Raw genomic sequence first — 23,451 nt, 5'->3', positions numbered from 1 at the left:
GTGTCTGGCTGCATGTAATCAGCAGCCAGGCGATTTGCCTCAACCTCCCACCAAAACATCTCCCCCTTACTCTCTCAGATATTGTGGAGCACAGCAATAACAATGGGAATATTGGTTTTGCTGAGGTCTAACCGAGTCAGTAAACTGCGCCAGGGTGCTTTTAAACGTCCAAATGCACGCTCTACCACCATTCTGGACTTGCTCAGCCTATAGTTGAACAGCTCCTGACTACTGTCCAGGGTGCCTGTGTATGGCTTCAAAAGCCATGGCATTAAGGGGTAGGCTGGGTCCCCAAGGATAACTGTAGGCATTTCAACATCCCCAGCGGTTATCTTCTGGTCTGGAAAGTAAGTCTCTTGCTGCAGCTGTTGAGACAGACCAGAGTTCCTGAAGATGCGAGTGTCATGAACCTTTCCCGGCCATCCCATGTTGATGTCAGTGAAACGTCCCTTGTGATCCACCAGTGCTTGCAGCATCATTGAAAAGTACCCCTTTCGGTTTATGTACTTGCTGCCTTGGTGCTCTGGTGCCAAGATAGGGATATGGGTTCCGTCTGTGGCCACCACAGTTAGGGAATCCCATTGCAGCAAAGCCATCCACTATGACCTGCACATTTTCCAGAGTCACTACTCTTGGTAGCAGCAGCTCAGTGATTGCGTTGGCTACTTGGATCACAGCAGCCCTACAGTAGATTTGCCCATTCCAAATTGATTCCCAACTGACTAGTAGTTGTCTGGCGTTGCAAGCTTCCACAGGGCTATCACCACTCGCTTGTGAACTGTGAGGGCTGCTCTCATCTTGGGATTCTGGCGCTTCAGGGTAGGGGAAAGCAAGTCACAAAGTTCCATGAAAGTGCCCTTATGCATGCGAAAGTTTTGCAGCCATTGGGAATCATCCCAGACCTGCAACACTATGTGATCCCACCAGTCTGTGCTTGTTTCCCAGGCCCAGAATCAGTGTTCCATGGCATGAACCTGCCCCATTACCACCATGATGTCAACATTGCTGGGGCCTGCACTTTGAGAGAAGTCTGTGTCCATGTTCTCATCACTCTCTTCACCACGCTGCCATTGCCTACTCGCCTGCTTTTGCAGGTTCTTGTTCTGGTTCTGCATATACTGCTGGATAATGCACAAGGGGTTTAGAATGGTCATAACTGCCGTGGTGATCTGAGTGGGCTCCATGCTTGCCGTGATATGGTGTCTGCAGGAGAGCAGAGTTGCAGTAGAAGCGGTGGCTGGCGACGGATGCCACAAGAATAGATTTTTATAGAGAACGACGAGAGGACCTGAAAGGTGGATTCATGAGGGCAGGAGAGCAGAGTTGCAGCGGAAGCGGGAGCCCATGACCGCCAACATGGAGAAATTCGCTATTGAGACACGAGCAGGAGAGCAGAGTTGCAGCAGAAGCGGTGGTTGGATGACCAGTTTTGCAGACCTACTGCACCGTCTGCTGCCAGCAGCACCAGGACACAACAGCAGCGGTGTCGGTGAGCTGAGCTGAGCGGGCTGCACGCTTGCCGTGGTATGGCGAGACAAGAGCAGGAGAACAGAGTTGCAGCGGAAGCGGTGGATGTCGACAGTCATATAGAGGACTTGCGAGGTGGATTCATGGCACCAGGAGAGCAGAGATGCAGTGGAAGCGGTGGGTCGACGATGACAGTTAGCAGTCCTACTGCACCGTCTGCTGAAAGCAGTCTGGCGCAAGGAAAAAAGGCGCGAAATGATTGTCTGCCATTGCTTTCACGGAGGGAGGCGCGACTGACGACATGTACCCAAAACCACCCCGACAACGTTTTTGCCCCATCAGGCATTGGGAGCTTAACCCAGAATTCCAATGGACGGCGGAGACTGTGGGAACTGTGGGATAGCTACCCACAGTACAACGCTCTGAAAGTCGATGCTAGCTGTCGTACTGTGGACGCACTCCACTGACGTAATGCGCTTAGTGGGGACACACACAATCGACTGTATAAAATCGCTTCCTAAAAAATCGACTTCTATAAATTCGACCTAATTCCGTAGTGTAGACATACCCTCAGACAAGACACAATTCAGCAAGATGCAGCATTCACCTTCATTGTCTGAATCTGAGCAAGTAAAATAGACACCATATGTACCCAAGTGTAATTGCTCCAAGGGGGGAAAAAAAGAAACATGTCAGAACATTTCAGTAACACCTAATTCAGCCCAAGGTTATACATAAATTTGATGCTTTCTTAGAAACAAAAATAGGAAAATATTATGGCTGGATTTCTCTTCAGCAGTGCTTCCTACATAGGTTAACTTTATTAGAGCAAAAACAGAAGTGAAAAGAAACATGTAACAACTTTTTATTGTGTTTTGTGCTTTTTTTTTTTGCACTAAATAAAGTGGTTATGAGGCTCCAAGGAAAACAGCCCAGATGTTAGTGAGTTGTATGAAATTTAGTGGCAACAGGCTGTAAAAAACATAGTAATAAAATAGCCTGTCAGTGTCACACATCTGGACAATGCAGCTGTATGTTCCTGCTGCTGTCATCACCTGAGGAAAACTCAATAGCCTTATTTCACCACAATTAGGCTACATAGTACCAGCCCAATCAACATTAAACAAAGAGAGGGGTCTTTGCACCAATATAGCGCCGCTCAAATTGCCAACAAGCAGTTTGTATCTTTCAGTGCGGGTTAGTAGCTCAGACACTAGCAATTTTGTAAACAGTAGCCCAGGCTATCCCAGTTGGTTTGGTATCTATTCAATGCTATTTAATTTTTAACTCTCTAAGTTGCTGTTAATATCACTCCACTATTTAAAACCTAGCATGGATGTTTTTACAACATGAACTGGATATCTGTATACTCCTAAAATGAAATGTAGAATGTTGCCCCCATCTCAACTTGTGTGTAGTGTGACAGTGAGCAGCACTCCAGTTGATTAGCAAGAAGGACCTAAGAGCCAAGGAGTGGGGATAGGCAGTCACTGGTGTTGGGTCATTTTTTGAAAGTAGACTTGTGATGGCCATATCATTGTGAGCCACGTACTTTAAAATGTAAAATATCAGTCCACCTGTCAGCGCACAGTGTATGCCACATTTTATATTGAAACTGTATTAATAATAACTCTTTCTTCACCTCTCTGCAGGTGATAGAGGCAGCCAAAGCCATTCTGGATAGTGGAGAGCAGCTTCCTGTAACACTGATTGGAAAACTATTGAAATTTCAGCTGCTTTGTGTCAAACAGAAGGACCTGCAGAGAAGAGCAGCTGAAAAGAAGGTATTCTTGTGTGCTGTAGGGAAGTCGTTCCACCCAACTTTATGAAGGCAATTTCATTTCCTCCAGATCACATAGTCAAGTGTGGCCCAAGAAAATTCAACTTCTGTGCCTCCTACTATTAGAAAATATTATCCAATAAATGCATTTATAACTGAGGAAAAGCTAGAAACAAACAAAATAGAATATTCTTTTTTATTAAGTCTTTAAAATAGCTAACCTATCTAAAATAGCTAATAGATGCAAAAGGTGGGACAGGAGAAAGAAAAACAGAAAGGGAGCAAAGGTAATACAAAAGTCCTTGTAAGAGGAATGAGAAGGAAATAACTGCTTAGTAATTATAAAGAAGATAGGAATTATAGATGAAGACATCGGAAGAAACAAATGGGATAAAAATGCAGGACAGCTAGGTGCTGCAATGTATGTAAAAGGTTAACGAATAAGCAAATGAGACTACAGAATGTAAGGAAATATTAAACTGGGAAAAAAATAGTAGCAAAGGACTTTGAAGGTGTTGAAGACATCTAGAGCTCTTTGGTCAAAACCTGACAAGTTCTGTGTCTACTGTGTTCGTGACTTAATTCTAGGAAATGACCCAGATGCACTAAATAAGGCAGTATTTTGTGAACATTCTAGAACTGACAATTATATAATCTGACTCTATGTGTTCATTGGGTTAGGAACCCAAAGCAGTAGCACAAAAAGGTAAAGTTTACAAAAGTCTGAAGTGAAAAAAATTTGAAATGAGATATAGAAAACTGGTTGGAATCCACGAATCCACTAGATAGCTTGGAGACATGTCTGAATGGTTTAAAAGGAGCACATCTGAGGATGCTTAGCACCAGACTGAGAAGGAAGAGAGCAAAAGAAGGCAGAATCTCTGGTTTCTAATCTGAACTAAAAGACAATATCTACAGCCAAAAAGGCTGCTTCTTCTGCAGTATCCAGCAAAACAAGTGAGTATGGTAAATCATGCCAATTACACAGAGTGCTGAGAGCTTTTCTTGCTGCTTGCACGCCCTTTAACATGACACAATGAGAGGGCAAAAAAAGAAAAGAAAAATCGAATGTACCTTTTAAAAAATTCATTTAATCTAATCTGGGGCCACAAACACTAAATTGCTTAGATCTAATCATATGATTTTAACTGCATTTTTTTACCTTATATTACAGATGCATACTGTCCACCTTAGCTCTATTTTAATATAGTTTTTGTCTGGGAATTATCTAATGATTCATTAGTGTCCTGTGTGAAATGAATTTAGTGCTCTCAGTCCCAGTTCATAGTGGATAGATGTTCACATCAAAGAAAAGACAAACAGAGTTGGCACCAATTGATTCCATAGTTGGCAGTTTCAATAGAGAAGCTAAGGACTGAACCAGCCTTAGAGTCTGAACTTTTTCATCAGCCACAGTTCCTTTCTGGTCCACAGAGAAGCTTGCCCTGCGGGTGCAAGTACTGTACCTGGCCTGAAACTTAAAGCATCAGAGGTCATTAGTTTCCAGTGTTGTATCAATCCACCTTTCACCAGCACCAATTTCACTCATTTTTAAAAATCATAGTTATTTTCTCATATATACCCTATTCTTTTAGCATGAGGTCTTGGTACTGCTATTTAATAGGAATATAACAAACTGAAGAGTGTGAGCAGGGAAAAAGGGTGGAGCTCAAGACAACTGCACCAAAACAAAATCCTGAAGGGTCAGAGGGAAAAATATTCAAACAAATATATTCAAACAGTAAGGTTTTACTACAGTCAACTATTTGTTCTGTATGTGCTTAGACTAATATGTGAGATCAGTTTGTTAATTTTACCAGGCAGCAGAAGAGCGAGAGAAGGAGAAAGAAAAAGACAAAGGGAAAGCTAAACCTCCTGGGAAGAAGGAAAAGCCACCCAGTGCCAAGTCTGCAGGAAAAGGAGGGAAGGGAAAGAAAGCTGAAGCAGTACCAACAGCAACTACTATTAAAAAGGACACCACACTAAAGCGACGGGGAGAAGAGGAGGAAGATGACAAATATTTGGGTATGTAAGGCATGCAGATACACTGCTGATCAACTCACCTAAAGAGCATTTAAAAGTCTTGAAACCTACCTGCTGATTCAAGACTGATGTATTCCCTTTAGAAAGATTGAAACTCATTATTTGTCAAGAAAGAAAATAGTTACATTTATCTCCATATCCATGAGGCAATCTTCTCCTTGTGTTATAAAATATCAAAAGCTGTACAAGTTAATAATATGCTAACCAGTTCTGAGAAAAATCATATTCCAAAATCATAATGGACATGGCTAAAAACATCCACTAAAGGAAGCCAAAAATGTTGAGGAATTTACAAAGCTCTGCACCTCTAGACTGGTGGCATACTTAGCATGGAGCCAGTGTTTGTAACTACAGAGCAAATTTAATCTCCCATCTTCCAACTCCAGCAGACCAGCTGTTATGTGTTATGTGTCTCACACTCTCACAGAGCTCTTCACAGCGAGGCTTAAAGCATATAGGGTATGTCTACACTGCAATGTAAGCCCAATCTCAGACTCAGGCTTGAGTCAGAATCTCCCTTCTGTACATACATTAATCTCTTGGGCTCAGATCCAGGGTCCTAGGACCCCGTGAGGGTGGATACCTCAAGCCCCAGTCAAGCTGGGACGCAAAGCCCTATTGCTTTGCAGTATAGACACAGCCAGTCTGGATTTGGGTCCTGGGAATCTGCCAAATTTCTTTGTCCTTTCCCTCCCAAGAATCACCAATTGACTCGAAGGCCTGGTCTACACTAGGGGGGGAGATCAATCTAAATTATGCAACTTCAGCTATGTGAATAACGTAGTTGAAGTGGACGTACTTAGACCTACTCACAGTGGTGTCTTCACTGCGGTCATTCGACTGCTGCCGCTCCCCCATCGACTCTGCCTGCGCCTCTCGTGGTACAGGAGTCGACAAGAGAGCGCTCAGGGGTCGATTTATCACGTCTAGACTAGATGCAATAAATCGACCCCTACTGGATCGATCGCTGCCTGCCGATCCGGTGGGTAGTATAGACATACCCCAAGAAAACAGAAGCAACTTTCCTTGTTCTAGTACAGCAGTTTGATGAATCGGCATTTAACCCATCCATTTTATTCTGACCTCTGAGCTGAAAATACACCTTCAGAGAACCTAACACTCTTAATTTGCAGTGCACGCTAACCAAAAGTCCTTTGCAAAGAGTCCTGCTTCACGGTCAGGGGAGCACAGCCAGATTTTGGTTAATCTATGGTGCGAGACCAGCTAAGCAGTGGATTCTAGTAAGAGTACCAGGAATGACCATGCATACCAGTAAATAACGAAGAACCTGGCAGCATTGGAAATTTATTGGACTGGTGACCAGTGCAGGAAGCAAATTAAGCAGTTCAAGACCAAGTACTGAAAACCAGGATCCAGAACTGCACCTCAGGCAGCTCACCAACATCATACCTGTTTATGACATTGACCGGGTGCTGGGTACTGCACTAAGCACCAAGAGCGGTGCAGTATGATCTGGTCAACTGGGATCGTGACCTGGTGGACTCAGAATCCAGCATGGGAGCTGAGGGGAACCAGCAGCAGGCTTTGAATGAGGCCAGCGGAAGAGTTTCCATAATGAACTTATGATTGAAGTTCTGGATTGGGCCAACAAGCAGGTGAAATACCAACATACCTTCATGGACCATGTAGCAGGCTGACTGGAGGGCTGGACAGCCTAGAGGTTAGAGCATGTGGTCCCTGCTTGGTTGCGGGGCCTCAGCCTTTAAGGCCAGGGGTGGGAGGTAGGGGGACACAGGCCCTCTCTCTCCACCAGGTCCTAGCCCAGGGCCCTGTGTTTGTCAATCCCTGAATAGGGGCACCCCTCCAAGCAAGGACCCTAAATTTGCTGCCCTGGGCTACTTCCTACCAGTCTGTTCGGTTTGGGACATAGCCTCTCTAATCCTCTTCGTTCGGTGTCCTGATTCCTGAAGGATCTTTCTCGTGGGTCTTGAATGTTCCCTTGTTACGGTCCCAGGTTCCTTTGAGTAGACAGACAAAAGTCGGGGAGGCCGAGCCCCACAATGTCCCAGTCAACATTTCTGATGCACCAAAGGTACCTGACAGAGTTATGGTGGAGCAGGCAAAGGAGGACACAAACATGGCAGACTCAGACTGGCTGATGCTGCTCATGACACTTGATATAACTGCCTATTTCCCCTACATAGACCGGTACTTCTGGAGCAGGGCCACAAGCACAGACTGGTCGGACCACATCACCTTGCAGACCTGGGCTGACTAGCAAAGGGTCCAGAACTTTCACATGAAGAAAGCAACATTTCTAGAGCTCTGGTACTGAATGCTGAACTTGTAGCAAAGGTGGCCACCCATCTCTGATCTGTAGCACCTAGCTTGGCACTTGTTAACATATATAGATTGTTGTCTGTCCACATGTGAAATTGAGCACCACACAAATAGGCTCTCAATTTCTCTGCAGCAGTCCATAGTAAGGCAAAGAATTCCCACTTGTGTATGTGGTAGTGAATTTCACTGTCAGAAAGGCCTTGGCTGGCAAAGGCCACAGATCTCCAGTGGCCTTTAACTTGTTGTTTATAGCACTCCCTCCCTCACCTTCCTAAATAATTTCTGTATGGTGAATGAAAGGCTGGCTTGGGTCAGCAAAGACTAGGGGTAGGGCATGAGTTAGGCAGTTAATTATTTCCTGAAGGGATTTTTCATATCTCTTGTGGCACATCAGTTTCCAAAAGGTCATAGTGTGTTTGTTCAGGAGGCCTTGGGTACTTTACCTTAACTTTTACCTTAGATATCCTTTTGCTGGACTGATATCCTTTAGTGAGATTATTTGGTAGCTTTGCAATGATAGCATATTTTTTCACAATCTGCAGTAGTAGCCTCTAACGCCTATGAAAGACTTAAGCTTTTTGTAATAATGTGGGGTTGCCCATGTAGTGAGTACAGATACTATTTGATCAGGATCCATACTTGCTTCATCTTGGTATACAATGTGACCCATATATTTGTCTGCTGTTCTATAGAATTGACATTTATCAACTGATACCTTTGATTCATAGGCTTCCAACCAGTTTAGCACTTTTTTAGAAGCCTTTCTTCTTATTCCCCCTGAATTCTTGCAAAAACAATCAGGCCATCTGTCACATTTCGGGGTGCAATCCAGACCAGTGAGGGGTTGTCACTGCCTTCCCTGCAATTTTAAGTGCCTTACAATGCTTTGCTATTGTAGCTCCTAACCTGGGCCACTCATAAACAGTCTACCAGTATGCAAGTCAAACCCTGAGGTGTCTGTGCATAGCTGCAGCCCTGGTCCAGCAACTCTGACCCCAGTAGCCCATCAGCAATACACCAGCCACACTTTGGTTTCCAGCAGCCTTGGTTATGACCTGCAGGGTGACCCCAATGTACTTCCAGTCCTGAATTTTCCCCCAAATGAATGTTCTGCATGGTCCAGCCCTCTCCTGGACAGGTCAGATATTAAAAGTCCATTGCCCCGTATAGGGTCAATATTCAACAGTTTGCTACTTTAACTGGAGTTACCAAACAGTTCAGTTTAAACACAACACTGGATTAGTTTAGTTAAACAAATTTATTTTATTTTTAATCTATAATGAGAGATTAAGTGACTACAACTATAAGGCATTAAAGTCAGAAATGTCTTCAAGATAAATAAAGATTAAATGTTTTCTAATAGCTAGAACTTAAAAAGTTAGACTTGTTTCAAGGTAAAATACCAGTAACCAGCAACAAGGCTGACCAGATTCTCAACTAAGCCTGTCCCTCAAAGTTAGCTGAAAAAGAGAGCAACCTTGGGGTCTTCTTGCTCTTCACTTTTATAGTCCAATCATCCTTTGAGGTAAATTCTTCGGAGGATTATCCCTCAAAGCAAAGTTTATTCAAACAGTAAAGAAGGTGACATGGAGTCTGGTGAAGGTGGCTCCATGCTCTTTGTTCTCCCCTGTGTATGCCGATTTGCCTTGTCTCCTGCCATTCCCCTTCTTGTTGTCTCAAGGACTCTGTTTACTACTTGTATGTAAATTGAGGTAAATTGACATGTTTAGGATAGACCTGTTTAACAACTTTGCCTAGTCAGAGCTGTGTGGGTTTGAACATGTGCTAACATCAACATATAGGGGGAATTCATAACTTTAGATATGATGACGCTATAGACATTTCACCATGATATTATTGATCAAGTTATTAGTTTTCAAATGTAACCTCTCAAGGCATATTTTGTACAAGCAAAGTTCATGTCTTTCATAACTTCCTCTATTAGACTTTGAAACATGGCAGACACTCCAGATATTCCCTTGGGCATGAATTCAAACTGATAGAAACCCAAAGAGCAGATGAATGGTGTCTTTTTGTTCCAGCAGGATCTGGTAATATTCACTGCAAAAATCCACCACTGAGAACCCTAGCAAATAGACCAAAGTATCTTGTACTTGAGGAATGATGTACTGATTACCACAGTGCATCTTTTTAGCACTTGGTTGTCTCTCTCTATATATCCTTATGTTCCCATTCAACTTCTGTACTCTCACTATAAAAGAGATATTTGGGCTGCATGATTCTGCAGTTATGCTATTTGCAAGCAGTTCCTGAAGATGGTGTTGCAGGTCCTCCATCTTGGAGAGAGCAATCTTCCTAGAACAGGGGTGGCCAACCTGTGGCTCTGGAGCCACTTGCAGCTCTTCAGAAGTTAAGATGCGGCTCCTTGTATAGGCACCGACTCCGGGGCTGGAGCTACAGGTGCCAACTTTCCAATGTGCCAGGGGGTGCTCACTGTTCAACCCCTGGCTCTGCTACAGGCCCTGCCCCCACTCCACCCCTTCCCACTTCCTCCCCATAGCCTGCCGTGCCCTTGCTTCTCCATCCCCCCACCGCCTCCTGCATGCCATGAAACAGCTGATTGGGGAGGGAGGGAGAGGTGCTGATCGGCGGGGTTGCTGGTGGGTGGGAGGCTCTGATGGGGGGGGGGGCTGCTGACGTATTACTGTGGCTCTTTGGCAATGTACATTGGTAAATTCTGGCTCCTTCTCAAGCGTAGGTTGGCCGCCCTGTCCTAGAACATGCTCTGAAAGGACATGAGTCTTATAGTATGATGACATGGTCTTCTGCCTACATGCATTCCATGACCCATTTGTGTAGCAAGAACACCCTGGATCTTTCACAAAATTTTTTCCTCAGACTCTTGCAGGGTCTATTGGTGGAGTCTGGATTCACAGGAGGGTTTGATCCTGCAAGTTGCTGAGCACTCTGGTCCAATCCAGCAAAGCATTTAAGCACATTTAAGTTTAAGTATGTAATAGTCCCAATTACATCATGTATTTAAGTGCTTTACTAGATTGGACCAGAGTGCTCAGGACTGTGCAGAATTGAGCCCTTTATGAGACAAGGCTCACTGTATATTGCACTTTGTTTCCTGCAACATATAGTAGAACCTCAGAGTTACAAACACCAGAGTTACGAACTGACCAGTCAACCACACACCTCATTTGGAACCAGAAGTACGCAATTAGGCAGCAGCAGAGACCCCCAAAAAAGCAAATATAGTATAGTACTGTGTTAAAAGTAAACTACTAAAAAAATAAAGGGAAAGCAGCATTTTTCTTCTGCATAATAAAGTTTCAAAGCTGTATTAAGTCAATACAGTTGTAAGCTTTTGAAAGAACAACCATAACGTTTTGTTCAGAGTTACGAACAACCTCCATTCCCCAGGTGTTCGTAACTGAAATTCTGATGTACTGTTTTCCAGTTTAATAGTGAATCAAGATGGTGTCTAGAAAGCTCTGCCTCATTCAGTACATATATTAACTTCATTTCCCCTTGAGCAGTAAACTCTGCTATGCATGCATGAGCACTGCGGCCTTCATTCATTTAGAACACTTGTAGATTATTAAAAAGCATTTTAGCAGTGTAAAAACACACTCCTGCACATTTTCAAACTATAATTGACAAACCAAAAGAACTTGGGCAAATCAAAAATCCATTTTTCACCAGAACACTGAAAAGTGCCTATCCTCCCACAGGACTCATCCTGCCACATTTCAGCTTCTTACCCTTATGCACTTTGGTTCTAAATCAAAGTCAAAGACTTTTTATGATGTGGTAATGTTCCTTTTCTATTTCCCTCATTCTCAAAACCAGCTCAAGTATTTTTGTACATACTTTCCTAAAAAATTCACTGTTGGACAGTAACTGTTTCATGTACCATATGCTGGGTAAGAACATGATAGCACTCCATGTTTCTGAAACTAAACTGGCTCTTTATTAAGAGAGCTATTTACAGAGATGCTGCATCTATAGCTAGCACTCTTGCCATGTGGAGACATACTGGCTTCCTGATGCCTCCTCCAAATTCTTCGCTTCTGCAAGCTGTGCTCTTCCCTACGAGTTCCATGCAGGTTGCTACAGAAACCACTTGGAAAATTTCAGTCTAAAAGATGAAAGTTCAGAAAATTGTGTACATCAGAACAAAAGGGTTACAATACAAATGTTTGTGCAACCTTAATTATGGCTGTTGCTATGCAATTGAGCTACAATATACTTTAATATAGCAGCTGAAATGATCTATTTTAATCTGCTCTCCTTTTGTAATGTGACTGGTGATTTCGATATTTTGAACAGATGATGAACCAGATGATGGTGCACAATATTACTTTATAGTTTGGGGTTTCCACAACCCTCAGTTACTGCCTGTGCTGTCTGAGCTTGGGGTCAGTATCTCAAATGTAATTAAGATTTCTTCTGAAAATTATGAGCCATTGCAGACATACTTGGGAACAGCTAAACTGCAAGAAGAATCATTACTTACACCTGAAGGTAAGCTAGTGATAGGACAAATATCCTTTACAAAATCCTAAATATTCTATTTTAAAATTTTATTTAAATTCTTATCCATGCTTAGCATTGTGTTATCTTAGTGCCTGTGCTCTCTTTTTAAAAAAAGTTTTAAATATCTAGGCCTACAGGAGGAAATAAGCTGAATATTTGTATGCTACCACTTAGGAGTCAGCCAGTTAGCTTCTTTGATGCTTGTCACTAGTTCTGGTACTTGCTTTGCCTTGTAATCCCCAGGAGATGTACTATCATATCACAACTATTAGAGATGGAAAATTTTCTTGTCCAATATTTACAGAAGAAGAGATTCAACAATACTTTTCTCCTCTTAATATTCTTCCTCACTCCCTTCTTTTCCCAGTTTTCTAGATCTTACATTGAAGAATAATTAAATAGTGGCATCTAGCCCACCTATCACTTTGGAAAAATTGGTATAGTATTAGTATAAATAAAACTTATAGGTCAAAAATTTAAATGAAAGGACTATAGATCTTGAGTAAATTGTCTGTGAAGCCTCTTAAAACATTTCAGTTACAGGAACTGAAGATGTATCTCAAGCTCTTTAAGACTGATGGAGTCATAGAATATTAGGGTTGGAAGAGACCTCAGGAGGTCATCTAGTCCAACCCCCTTCTCAAAGCAGGACCAACCCCAACTAAATCATCCCAGCCAGGGCTTTGTCAAGCGGGACCTTACCCCCACTGCACTGTATCATACTCAACATATAAACATCTGTACCATACACTCAGACATAATTTTCCAATTCACATTCCTTTGATAACAACCCTTGAGCAACATCTGTAGATGGAAGTGCCTTAGTTGAGGAAGGATAGTCCAGGGTTCTCTTCATGACTGCCACAGAATGCTTGTGTGGCCTTGGGAAAGTTACATAGGCCAAACGTTTCAGAACAGTCCTCTGCCCTATTTCTGGAGTTATACCAGGGATAAATTTAGCCCCAGGATTGATTTTTAGAGGTGCTGAGCATCCAGAACTCCACATGAAATCAAGGCATTTGCAGCTGCAGATTCTCAGCAACTCCAGCAATCAGGCCATGATCCCAGAGTGAGTTTGCAGGGCTGGCATTTAGCAAACACATTTTTTCCTCATCTGGGTATATTTGTAATTTGATCATTACAATGCAGTAAACATGGAAACCTGCACTGACATTTCTACAATCACATTTCATTGATGAAATGCACTTTAAACTCTCTTTGTCTTAGTTTCAACATCTATAAAATGGGGATAATAACACATACCTCACATTTAAAGAACAGTTACTAGTTTAGGCCCAAGGCATTTTGAAAAGTATAACCTTAGATTTTGAATTTCGGGCATTTATTTGTTGTTTCTTCAAGTGCAACATCCTACGAAGTTTTTCCATCCTTAAATTTTTGTTGTGTATTTACAACCTTAAGTTGGGCTTGACCTTGGATATTTTTCTGGGAATGTGCTTAAGAATGGGAATTGTTTGAACAACACTTAGGGTAGAGTAGACCAACCTGCAATTCATGTTTCCTTTTCAATATTCGAGAAATATGTCTTATACTCACTATTCCCATGTAAAAGGGAGATATTGGGATACAAATATGCTATAATTTATCTAATAATGATGCATTTATAGTTGTAGAAGCTGAAAAAAGGAAGAAAGCTAAAGCTATCAAAGACTTGGAAACATTCTGGAAATACTTGGAGCCAATTCTGAACAGTGGGAAACATGGATCAACTCTCTTTGATGTTGCCAGACTTCATCACATAGTAAAGGAAAACACTTTTCCCCCAGAGTGGACTAATAGTGATATGATGGTTAGTAGTTTCTTCTTTCACAATGAGCTGCCCATTTAGTTTTTATAGCATTTAACACCAGTTTAAGTACATTGGGAATTTGAGCTGTGCGTGTCTGTAAAACTTTGAACCAGACTAATTGGTTTACAGAGCATACAAACTATGCCTATGGAGATTGTAATCTCTTTGAATGAAAGCCATTTATTTTCCATGCCTTATAAATTTGCTGGATGTATCTACAGGGCTTCTATGTTCTTTGAACCAATGTGTTGGAGAGTGAGTTTCTAAAGCATGGGCCATGGCTGCAGAGTTAGTAATCTCTTTGAAGTATAATACTAAACAAATTCATAGCTTCTACATACTCCTCATTAGAGGTTCAAACATTGGTATTGAATAAATCCAAAATTATAGTGCCAGCCCTTTAACAATAGATCTGTGTCCTAGATCTCATTGAGGGCATATGAAAATAAAGGAATAATAAAACAAATGTGGAATTTCTGGGCAAGGCATTGTTGAGATATGATGTTCTAATGTACATCCCACATTGCCTCTGGGGGTTAGCCCCAAAGCATGCTTCAAATGCAGTATACAATGACGGCCACCGACCCTCTTTCTCAGAATCATAGAATATTAGGGTTGGAAGAGACCTCTGGGGTCATCTATTCCAATTCCATGCTCAAAGCAAGATCAACACCAAATAAATCATCCCAGCCATGGCTTTGTCAAGCCGGCCTTAAAATCCTCTAAGGATGGAGATTCCACCACGTCCCTAGGTAACCCATTCCAGTGCTTCACCACCCTTCTAGTGAAATAGTGTTTCCTAATATCCAACCTAGACCTCCCCCACTGCAATTTGAGACCATTGCTTCTTGTTCTTTCACCACTGAGAACAGCCTAGCTCCATCCTCTTTGGAACCCCCCTTCAGGTAGTTGACGGCTGCTATCAAATCCCTACTCACTCTTCTCTCCTGCAGATTAAATAACCCCAGTTCCCTCAGCCTCTTCTCATAAAACGTGTGCCCCAGCCATCTAATCATTTTTGTTGCCCTCCGTTGGACTCTCTCCAATTTGTCCACATCTCTTCTGTAGTGGGGGGACCAAAACTGGATGCAGTACTCCAGGTGTGGCCTCACCAGTGCCGAAGAGAGGGGAATAATCACTTCCCTCGATCTGCTGACAATGCTCCTACTAATACAGCCTAATATGCCGTTGGCCTTCTTGGCAACAAGGGCACACTGATAACTCATAACCAGCTTCTCATCCACTGTAATCCCCAGGTCCTTCTCTGCAGAACTGCTGCTTAGCCAGTCGGTCCCCAGCCTGTAGCGGTGCATGGGATTCTTCCATCCTAAGTGCAGGACTCTGTACTTGTCCTTGTTGAACCTCATCAGATTAGTCTTAAAGACTAATCACCCAGTAGAAGCCAACCAGCATTTCTTTCATCCGCAGAGGCGTCCCAGCTCAGAAGTCTTCCCTCAAGTTTCGTGTCTTTATTTTTGTGCAGATTGAATTCTCTTTCTGTTCTTCTTTTCTAGGATTTCCTTTCCACCCGTATCTTCAGCTCTTCCTCCCATGTGAGCTTTTTTTCTTCTCTTCCATTTCCTCTCAGAGCATCATTGGCTTTGTTCAACAAGGTCACTCAATCTGGTACCACATGGAAGATCTCCCTCCCCACAGTACTGCGTCAAATACAGCAAAATTCAGCATAGCTGCAGTGCAAACAAAGGAAGGACAGCCCTCTGCTAAAAAGTAGTTTTGTACCCCATTCCTTTTTAGCAAGGATCAGTGTGATCAGGAAGTATCAGAGAAAGCCCAAGCAGTTGCTAGGTGTTCCTACTCCAGATCTTTACCATAGCAAGGGATCCAGTGTCTCCCTGTTCACATTAGATGAGGGGGGAAATCCTAAACTACCATAACACATTCCATAATTTCTTCCAGTTTATTTGTGGTTTAGAGTAATAGGTTAGGGGACAGACTATTTCCTCCCAACACTTATATTAGAGGATTAAATTTTGCATATAAACAATCAGCGAACTAGTAGGTATTCTCAAACCTAAAGGGATCAGATTGCATGTGGCTAATTCCACAGTGGCTTCTAAGGCATGCCTTGGAAATGCCTCATTTGTGGAAACATGTAGAACTGCAATTTGAAGTTCAGTCCACATGGCATTACTTTCGTCACCTGACCTTGAGATTCAATGTCCATTTTGGGAGAGCAGTTCTTTGGTCATTCAGTTAAAAGCTTCTCATTCCCATCTCTTTTATGGGTCTGTTGCTTATGAATATCCCAACAGTAAATATCTTTACTGTCAGACACCAATATAGACTCTAAAGAAGTGGCGGGGGGGTGTTTGTAGGGCTTTAAAGAAATACATATACATAAAGACATACACCGAAGGACATAGGACCATATCATAGTATACAATGAATGGATGCAGTAAGTCTATTTCAGTGGATTTCCTCTGGAAAGTCTTTACTGAGGTTAAATACTGCTCTGAACTGCCTCCAGGACATGCATGGGGAGGACTCAAATGAAGGACTGCCAGACATGCTATCTGAAAGAAAAGAGACTGACATATAATACAAGTAAATTACCTTTATTCAGGTTTGCATATTTTGAAAATGTGCCTTGCCAAAAATATCAGACTTTCCCAAAACACCTTCCTGTGCCCAAAAAGTATAGGTGGGAAGTTTTAGACAGAAACAGGGTGTGGGTTTTTGGGGGTTTTTTTGTTTGTTTGGTTGGGTTTTTTTTGTTTTTGTTTTTTTGTTTTTTTTTTTACAAAGTATGCGTGTGCTGGGAGGAGAGATGGTGGGGAATTGATATTAGAAACTCTCATCTTATCCTAGCTATTCGTCTTGTTGAACATTAGCAGTTCGTGTTGCTTGTAATGTCTGTAGAATTTCTCATTTTGTTTATAACACTTGCAAGTTCAAAACATTCCAACAAGCCTAAATTCAAATGTTCCAGTGTCCTAGTAACCACTGATGAATAATGAAACAAACACGAGGAGGTTTCTAGATCAACCATTTTTGACAGATGTTTTGGGTTGGAAAAAAAAAGAAGTTCAGACTTTTTAAAAAATAAAAACCACTAACTTTTCAAAGTCCTGTTATTCAAAAATGACTTGCCTTACTAATCTTGAAGTATCCTGTCATAAAGACAAATAATATCAAAAGTGATTGGTGATTTTGGGTGTCTAACTTGAGACACTTTAAAGAACCCTGAGTTTCAAAAAGTGTGTGCTTAGCACTTAGGTAAAACCAGGTTCCTTCAAGATGTCTCAAGTTTGGGAACTTAAAACAGCCTGTAAAATCATTATAATTACTATAATTATTTTTTATTTTTTTAAATTTTTGACCCAAGTGACTGGCTCATCTTACATACAAAATGGGTGCACCAAACTGGTCAGAGCAAAGAAAACGGAATGTATTCATTCTTCCCAGTATGGGGAAAAGAACCAAAATCAACAAAACACATCAGAGGTTACCATAAATAACTTTATAAGGCTCTCAGCCAAAGATAACATTAGACTAACTTGCCCGCTCTGAGCCAGAGCTTCTCTGACTAGCCCCCTTTCTCCTCAACTTTCCTTTTTTTTAATCCTGTCTCCTGTGTTTCTGGTTCCTATTTGCTAACTTGTTGCACCTATGACTTCAGCAGGATTTAGTTAATCTGACTGTTCCAGTCATCAATAGCCCATCAGCCACTCAGATTAGCTTTTTACATACACCCAGAGTATGCATTTGGTTTTCTAGATACCTTTCTCGCATTCTCACAACTCAGCTGCTGCCTAAGTCCCCTAAGTGACTAAATTTCTGCCAGTAGGCATGCGTAAAGCCACCTAAGTCCTGACACTTCCCCACAGCTAATGAGCTTCTCAGAGCCCTGAAGCAGGATTGTCAAAATAGGTGTTCCCACTATCTATCTCACCTGGGGTTCAATCCCATGGACATCCTCAGAGCATACCTACAGGATGGGACATGGCACATAGTGGATGGCTACATATGTGAATGTGCATCCAGAATACCCAGTGGTTAGGGCACTCATCTGGGATGTGGGCAACCCAGTTTCAAATGCCTGCTCTAATGAATATTCATTATTTCCAATACTGCAATGCCCAGACTACCTAATGCTAAGCACTGTACAAACGGAACAAAAATGGAACAGCTCAGACAGGAAAGATTGAAAAAGGGACCTACAAAGAATAGCATATAGCCCAGTGGTGAGGGCCCTCACATGGGATGTGGGAGACCTGTTGGAGCTGTTCAAGTCCTTGCTAAAGAGACAGAGAAGAGACTTGAATCCAGGTCTCTCACATCCTAGGTGAGCACCCTGGCTATTGGGAGGATTTTTTCTGGCATTTCATCTGCTAGGGCATGGGCTGCCTAAATGGCTGAGCTGGCTCAGGCACCTAACTCCAGGAGGTGATTCACAACTGAGAATCCTGAACAGAGATAGGCACCCCACTTCACCCTGTCAGTAAGGTGCCTAGAGGCCTAGATGAATGGCAGTTAAGTGCTTAAATACCTTTGAGGTTCTAGGTCTAAGTCCTGCACCATTCCTCTACATTTCACTCCTATCTGCCTTAGGTCCCCATTTAGCTTGCTGGCTTTTGAGGATCCTTCCTCGGATGCCTGATTCTCCCCATGCATTATATGGAAAGCCTGGGAACCTAACTAGGACTAGGAATTAGGCATTCCCTTCGTATTTTTGTGCATTTAGCCCATAGACACATGCCATATATCTAAAGAAGAATTGGCTTTAACTGACATTATTAGTACCATTTTAATCTTCTGTAGAACTCCAGCCACTATAGGCAGTGTTACACATATACACCATTCAATATGTTACAGACCGTGATGTGATAGTTGGGAGAATAAAAAGGAAAGATGAGGGAGATCTTGAAAAAAATTCATTCTCGTCACCTCCAGCAAGAAGCCCTGTTTTCTTAGACTGACATTACAAATTAGCATTTTGAATTAATATGGGGAAACATTTTTAAAGGATGGTAGGTTTGTTTGGAGAGTTGCTAGTTGATGGTTGAGTTCCACTGTGCTGTTTTGTGTATAAACTTGATCCATCATACCTGTTTCTCTTTTCTCATAGCTTGCATTTGGAACTGTGCTATTTGAAAGCATTGCTTGTTTGATGTATGACTGTCTGGACTGGAAAAGACAACATCAGCACTACTTGGAAAACACCGAATTTATTAATGTCCCTGTAATAACAAAGAACAGACAGGTACAGCCTTCTGCAACTTACGAAGGGACGCTTTGCTATAGGTCATGGTTATGCGGCGTAATTAGGTATTAATTTAAGTGAAACTGCATGTTTTAACTACTGCACCCAAAAAAAATCAAACCCAGGCCATTTGCTACCTATGTGACCTTGTGTAAATTAGAATCAGGCACTTTGTCCTAAGTGTTAAATCCTCAGAAATTGAAAACAAACAAACCAAAAACAAAACAAAAAACCACCACCAGCTTGAGAATCAGAAAAAGAAAACTTTTAAAAATCACACAGAAATAAAGTTAGTTTAATATGGCAATAAACATTTCTTCAGTCGGCATAAGAAACTACATTACATTGGCTCTGGAGTTCAGATCCTACAACTTCTTGTGCCTAGGCAGACTGCTGCGCACGTACAGAACTCAGTCTGCCCATACTCAAGAAGCTAAGGTATCAAGGCCTTGGTTCTAATCAACTACCTCCAAAATCTAATCAGGAATGTGTTAGATGAATATCCGAGGTGAACCACCTTCTCTTCTTTTAATCTGAGACATCAAGAAAGCCTTCCTGTCACCAGAATAAAAAAAGAATATTGCTTGTGATATTTCATCTAGGTTTGGGAGGGAAAAGGCCACAGGTGGAAAAACCAAGAGCAGCAAATCCTGCCTTGAGTAAAAGCCATTTCTTCTGTCTAATATAGTATATGGAGCTTTAAATTGGTTCTGAAATATAAACAGTTAAAAAGTTATTTTAACTACTAGTTCCACATTTTCCAGACAAACTTCATTACATATTCTCAGTCATATGTAGATGTAAATATTATAATTACCGTTCCAGCAGAAAAGCCAGTTTTACATGAAGATATAGGCCTCTATCCTGAAAGTACTGTATGTGAGCCTCCCTCTGCACTTGCACATACCTCCACTGGCTTCAATGGGATTGTGATGGAGTGAGGATATTTCATCCAGTGTGGTGTGAGTGCACCCTGTGAATAAGTGCCAGACTGCCCTTGGCCTCAGGACAATAAGATCTAATAATCAGAGCCAAAGGAGTTGTCCCTCCTCTCAGGTCTATCAGGCCTAGTGGCCAGAGTCAATAGCCACGCCCTGGCTCTCAGGCCTAGCAGCAGTTCAGGGAAGTGGGCCGCCACCTATGGGTGGCTGACGGCCCAGGCCCTCCCTGCTCCACCGGGTCCTGGCCCAGGTCCCTAACAGAGGCATAGTGTTCCACCACTGAGCCAGTGGGGCTCCAATGGAAACATGCCAGCTACCCGCAGGACTATAGCTAGTCCCCCCCCCAGGCCACTTCCTACTATGTCTCCTGGAGCTGCTGTCAAGGTGTCATCAGGGTCCCCCAGCCTCTTTGTGCATGGGGTTCCTAGCAATGCTGATCCCTCTCGGGCGTCCGCATGTACTTGGGCATCTGCCTGGCCTCAGCACCTCCGGCTTTCCCAGTCAAAGGGTCCAGCTGCTCCCAGGCTGAAGCCAGCAAGGAGTGTTCTTCCTCTTCAGCTGTCAGCCCAGGCTGAGCTGGGCTGCTCCCTTTTATTTGAGTGCTGCACCTGGAGCATGCCCAGTGGGAGTATGGCTTGCTCAGCCCACAGCGAGGAGTTAACCTTTCCCGTCCAGTGCAGGGTGAGTGCACCCCCTCACAGGGATTCTGCATGCCCAGGGGTCCTCTTGCATAGAGTAACTTGCCAGATCAGTTCATTTACAAAATAATATCTAAATATTCAAAAATGTCCACTACTTTTGGATGTTTTTACCTAGAAAGCAATATGCGCCTGAAAATGAATTTAGAAAGTGTCTGCTAATTATAGGTGGGTCACATAGCATTGTCTTTATTTAATGTTGCCCAACACTCCTTTATAAGATCTTGTTTTTCAGTTTCTTTTGACTTTGCCAAACTACCATTGGGTTGAAATTTCCCATGCTTAGGGGTCTGCTTCAGACTGAATTTTTTGGAAAATGTCAGCAAAGATGGTTCAGCCATTTCTCAGAATGAGGCTGGGGTCTTTCTTTTTTCATTAAGATTTTTATTATTTTTTACTTTACAAACATTACAGTATGAAAAATAAAAAAATTATACGGTAGTAACCTCAAAGATACAAACACCAGAGTTATGGATGTACCAGTCAACCGGCCACCATGTGGAACCAGTAATTAATCAGGAAGCAGCGGAGGAAAAAAACAGCAAATACTGTACTGCCTTTGGCATAGGTGCCAACTCCGTGGGTGCTCCAGGGTTGGAGCACCCACAGAAAAAAATTAGTGGGTGCTTAGCACCCACAGGCAGCCAGCTCCTCCCTCCTCCAACCCAGTGCCTCCTCCTGGCTGATCTACTCCTCTCTGTCCCTCCCAGCACCTCCTGCCTGCCATGATAAGCTGTTCCGCACCATGCAGGAGGTGCTGGGGAGGAGTGGGGATGGGGCGTACTCTGGGGAAGGGGCAGAACTAGGTGAGAAGAGACAGGGTGGAGGAGGAGCAGGGGTGGGAGCTTGGGGGAAGGAGTGGAGAGGGAGCCGAGGTGGAAAGAGGCAGGGCAGGGGTGGGGGCTTGGGGGAAAGGGTGGTGTGAAACCAGGAGCGGAGCCATGGGGAGCCCCGGAATTCCCAGCAAGGCTGAAACCAGGAGCGGGGCTGCAGGGTTGAAGCTCCAAGCCCCAGTGCTCCTCCCAGGTCTAAAGCCCTGATCCCTGGTGCTCCCACAGAACAGAAGCCCTGAGCCCCCCACCTGGAGCCCTGAGGGAAACCCCAACCCCCACCCAGAGCACTGACCTCCCCCACCCTGCGGCTGCAGCCCCAAACCCTGATGGCTGAAGTCCATAATGTCTTGTTCAGAGTTATGGAACATTTCAGAGTTACATTCCTGAGGTGTCCATAACTCTGAGGTTCTACTGTAAAGTCAATTGTCATCTGTAACATACAGCATAGTTTTAACATATAAACACAAAAAACATTTTAACAGCCTTAATATTAAACCATAAAAACAAATCAATACTTTACAACTAACAGGGAAACAACACTGTCAAGGCAGAGAGAGGCAGTGTGAAAGCAGGGGGGAAAAGAAAGGGGAGGGGAAAGAGTCAGTGGGGAGGAAGAAGGGGAAAGAGGAAAGAGGTATAGACAAGCCATGGGGCACTTAGGTGTCCCTTAGTCAAGTTTCTAAAAGTGGAGCTCAGATTTCTTCAAACTCAGGTAGTTGATCTCTGCAGCAGCAGGTGACTGTTTCTTTGGCTGCTAGGCCAGAGATGTCAGAAAACTATTGTTCTATTCTGTGCATTGATTTTTGCCCATGTTACAATTTTTATTTAATTACAGTCATTTCGTTGGGAAGCTTTAGAACCTTCATGCTTTGGAGAGGGACTCATAATTGGCAGGGTGTTGTGCCAATGTCAGGGATGTGCTTTTTGCCATCCTTGTGAAAATTAGCTCAAATCTGGCTAACTTATGACCCTCTGAAGATCGCAGTTTGTACGTGACTTGTTAGAGTTAGACAGCTAATTCTTCAAGGATTCCATCTACACTGTGCATGCTTCAGCCTGGAGTTGCTCCTCCTTGTAGCCAGGAGCTGCTGTGGTACCAGCCCAGAAACTGAGATCTGAGAAAAGGAGGACTTGTGGCACCTTAGAGACTAACAAATTTATTAGAGCATAAACTTTCATGATGCATCCAATGAAGTGAGCTGTAGCTCACAAAAGCTTATGCTCTAATAAATTTGTTAGTCTCTAAGATGCCACAAGTACTCCTTTTCACAGATACAGACTAATACGGCTGTTACTCTGTAACCTGAGATCTGAGAGAATGCCTCTCCTGTGCTTTCAATGCTCCCTCTGCTGGCACCCAGGAAACAAGGTCGAAGAAGTCAGCTGACTGGAATGTAGGGGAGTGCTGAGCTTTGGGAATAGGCTGGAGGGTGGTAGACATAGGTGCCAACTCCGTGAGTGCTCCAGGGCCAGAGCACCCATGGAAAAAAATTACTGGATGCTTAACAGCCACCAGCAGCCAGCTTCTCCCTTCCCCCCCCAGTGCCTCCTGCATGCCGCGATCAGCTGTTCCACAGCATGCAGGAGGTGCTGGGAGGGAGGGAGAGGAGCTGAGACAGGGCATGCTCAGATGTGGGGGCAGAACTGGGCAGGAAGAGAAGGGGCAGAGCGGGGGGTGGGAAGAGGTACGTGGGGGCTTGAGTGAAGGGGTTGGGTGGGGGCAAGGCCTGGGGCAGAGCAGGGGATTGAGCACCCCCGGGTCCTGGAGGAAGTCAGTGCCTGTGGTGATAGGGCAGGGACAACAAGCCCAAAGGGATTGTGCAGGACTGGATGAGGAACCAAGAGTTA

The 23,451-nt window shown here is 43.3% G+C and overlaps 1 protein-coding gene across 1 annotated transcript in view; it reads left to right on the top strand.

The window, feature by feature from the left end:
• SPAG17 (sperm associated antigen 17) overlaps nucleotides 1-23,451 on the top strand; it is a 289,645-nt gene that overhangs the window by 78,834 nt on the left and 187,360 nt on the right. Inside the window, 5 exon segments of the mRNA XM_043512980.1 lie at nucleotides 3,120-3,251; nucleotides 5,068-5,272; nucleotides 11,891-12,085; nucleotides 13,726-13,907; nucleotides 18,997-19,131. Coding sequence (XP_043368915.1) covers nucleotides 3,120-3,251; nucleotides 5,068-5,272; nucleotides 11,891-12,085; nucleotides 13,726-13,907; nucleotides 18,997-19,131 — 849 coding nt within the window.

Source organism: Dermochelys coriacea, chromosome 1, assembly GCF_009764565.3.
Source record: "Dermochelys coriacea isolate rDerCor1 chromosome 1, rDerCor1.pri.v4, whole genome shotgun sequence".
Taxonomy (NCBI): Eukaryota; Metazoa; Chordata; order Testudines; family Dermochelyidae; genus Dermochelys; species Dermochelys coriacea.
The sequence above is the reverse complement of the archived record's forward strand: the minus strand, read 5'-3'. Positions and strand labels throughout refer to the sequence as shown.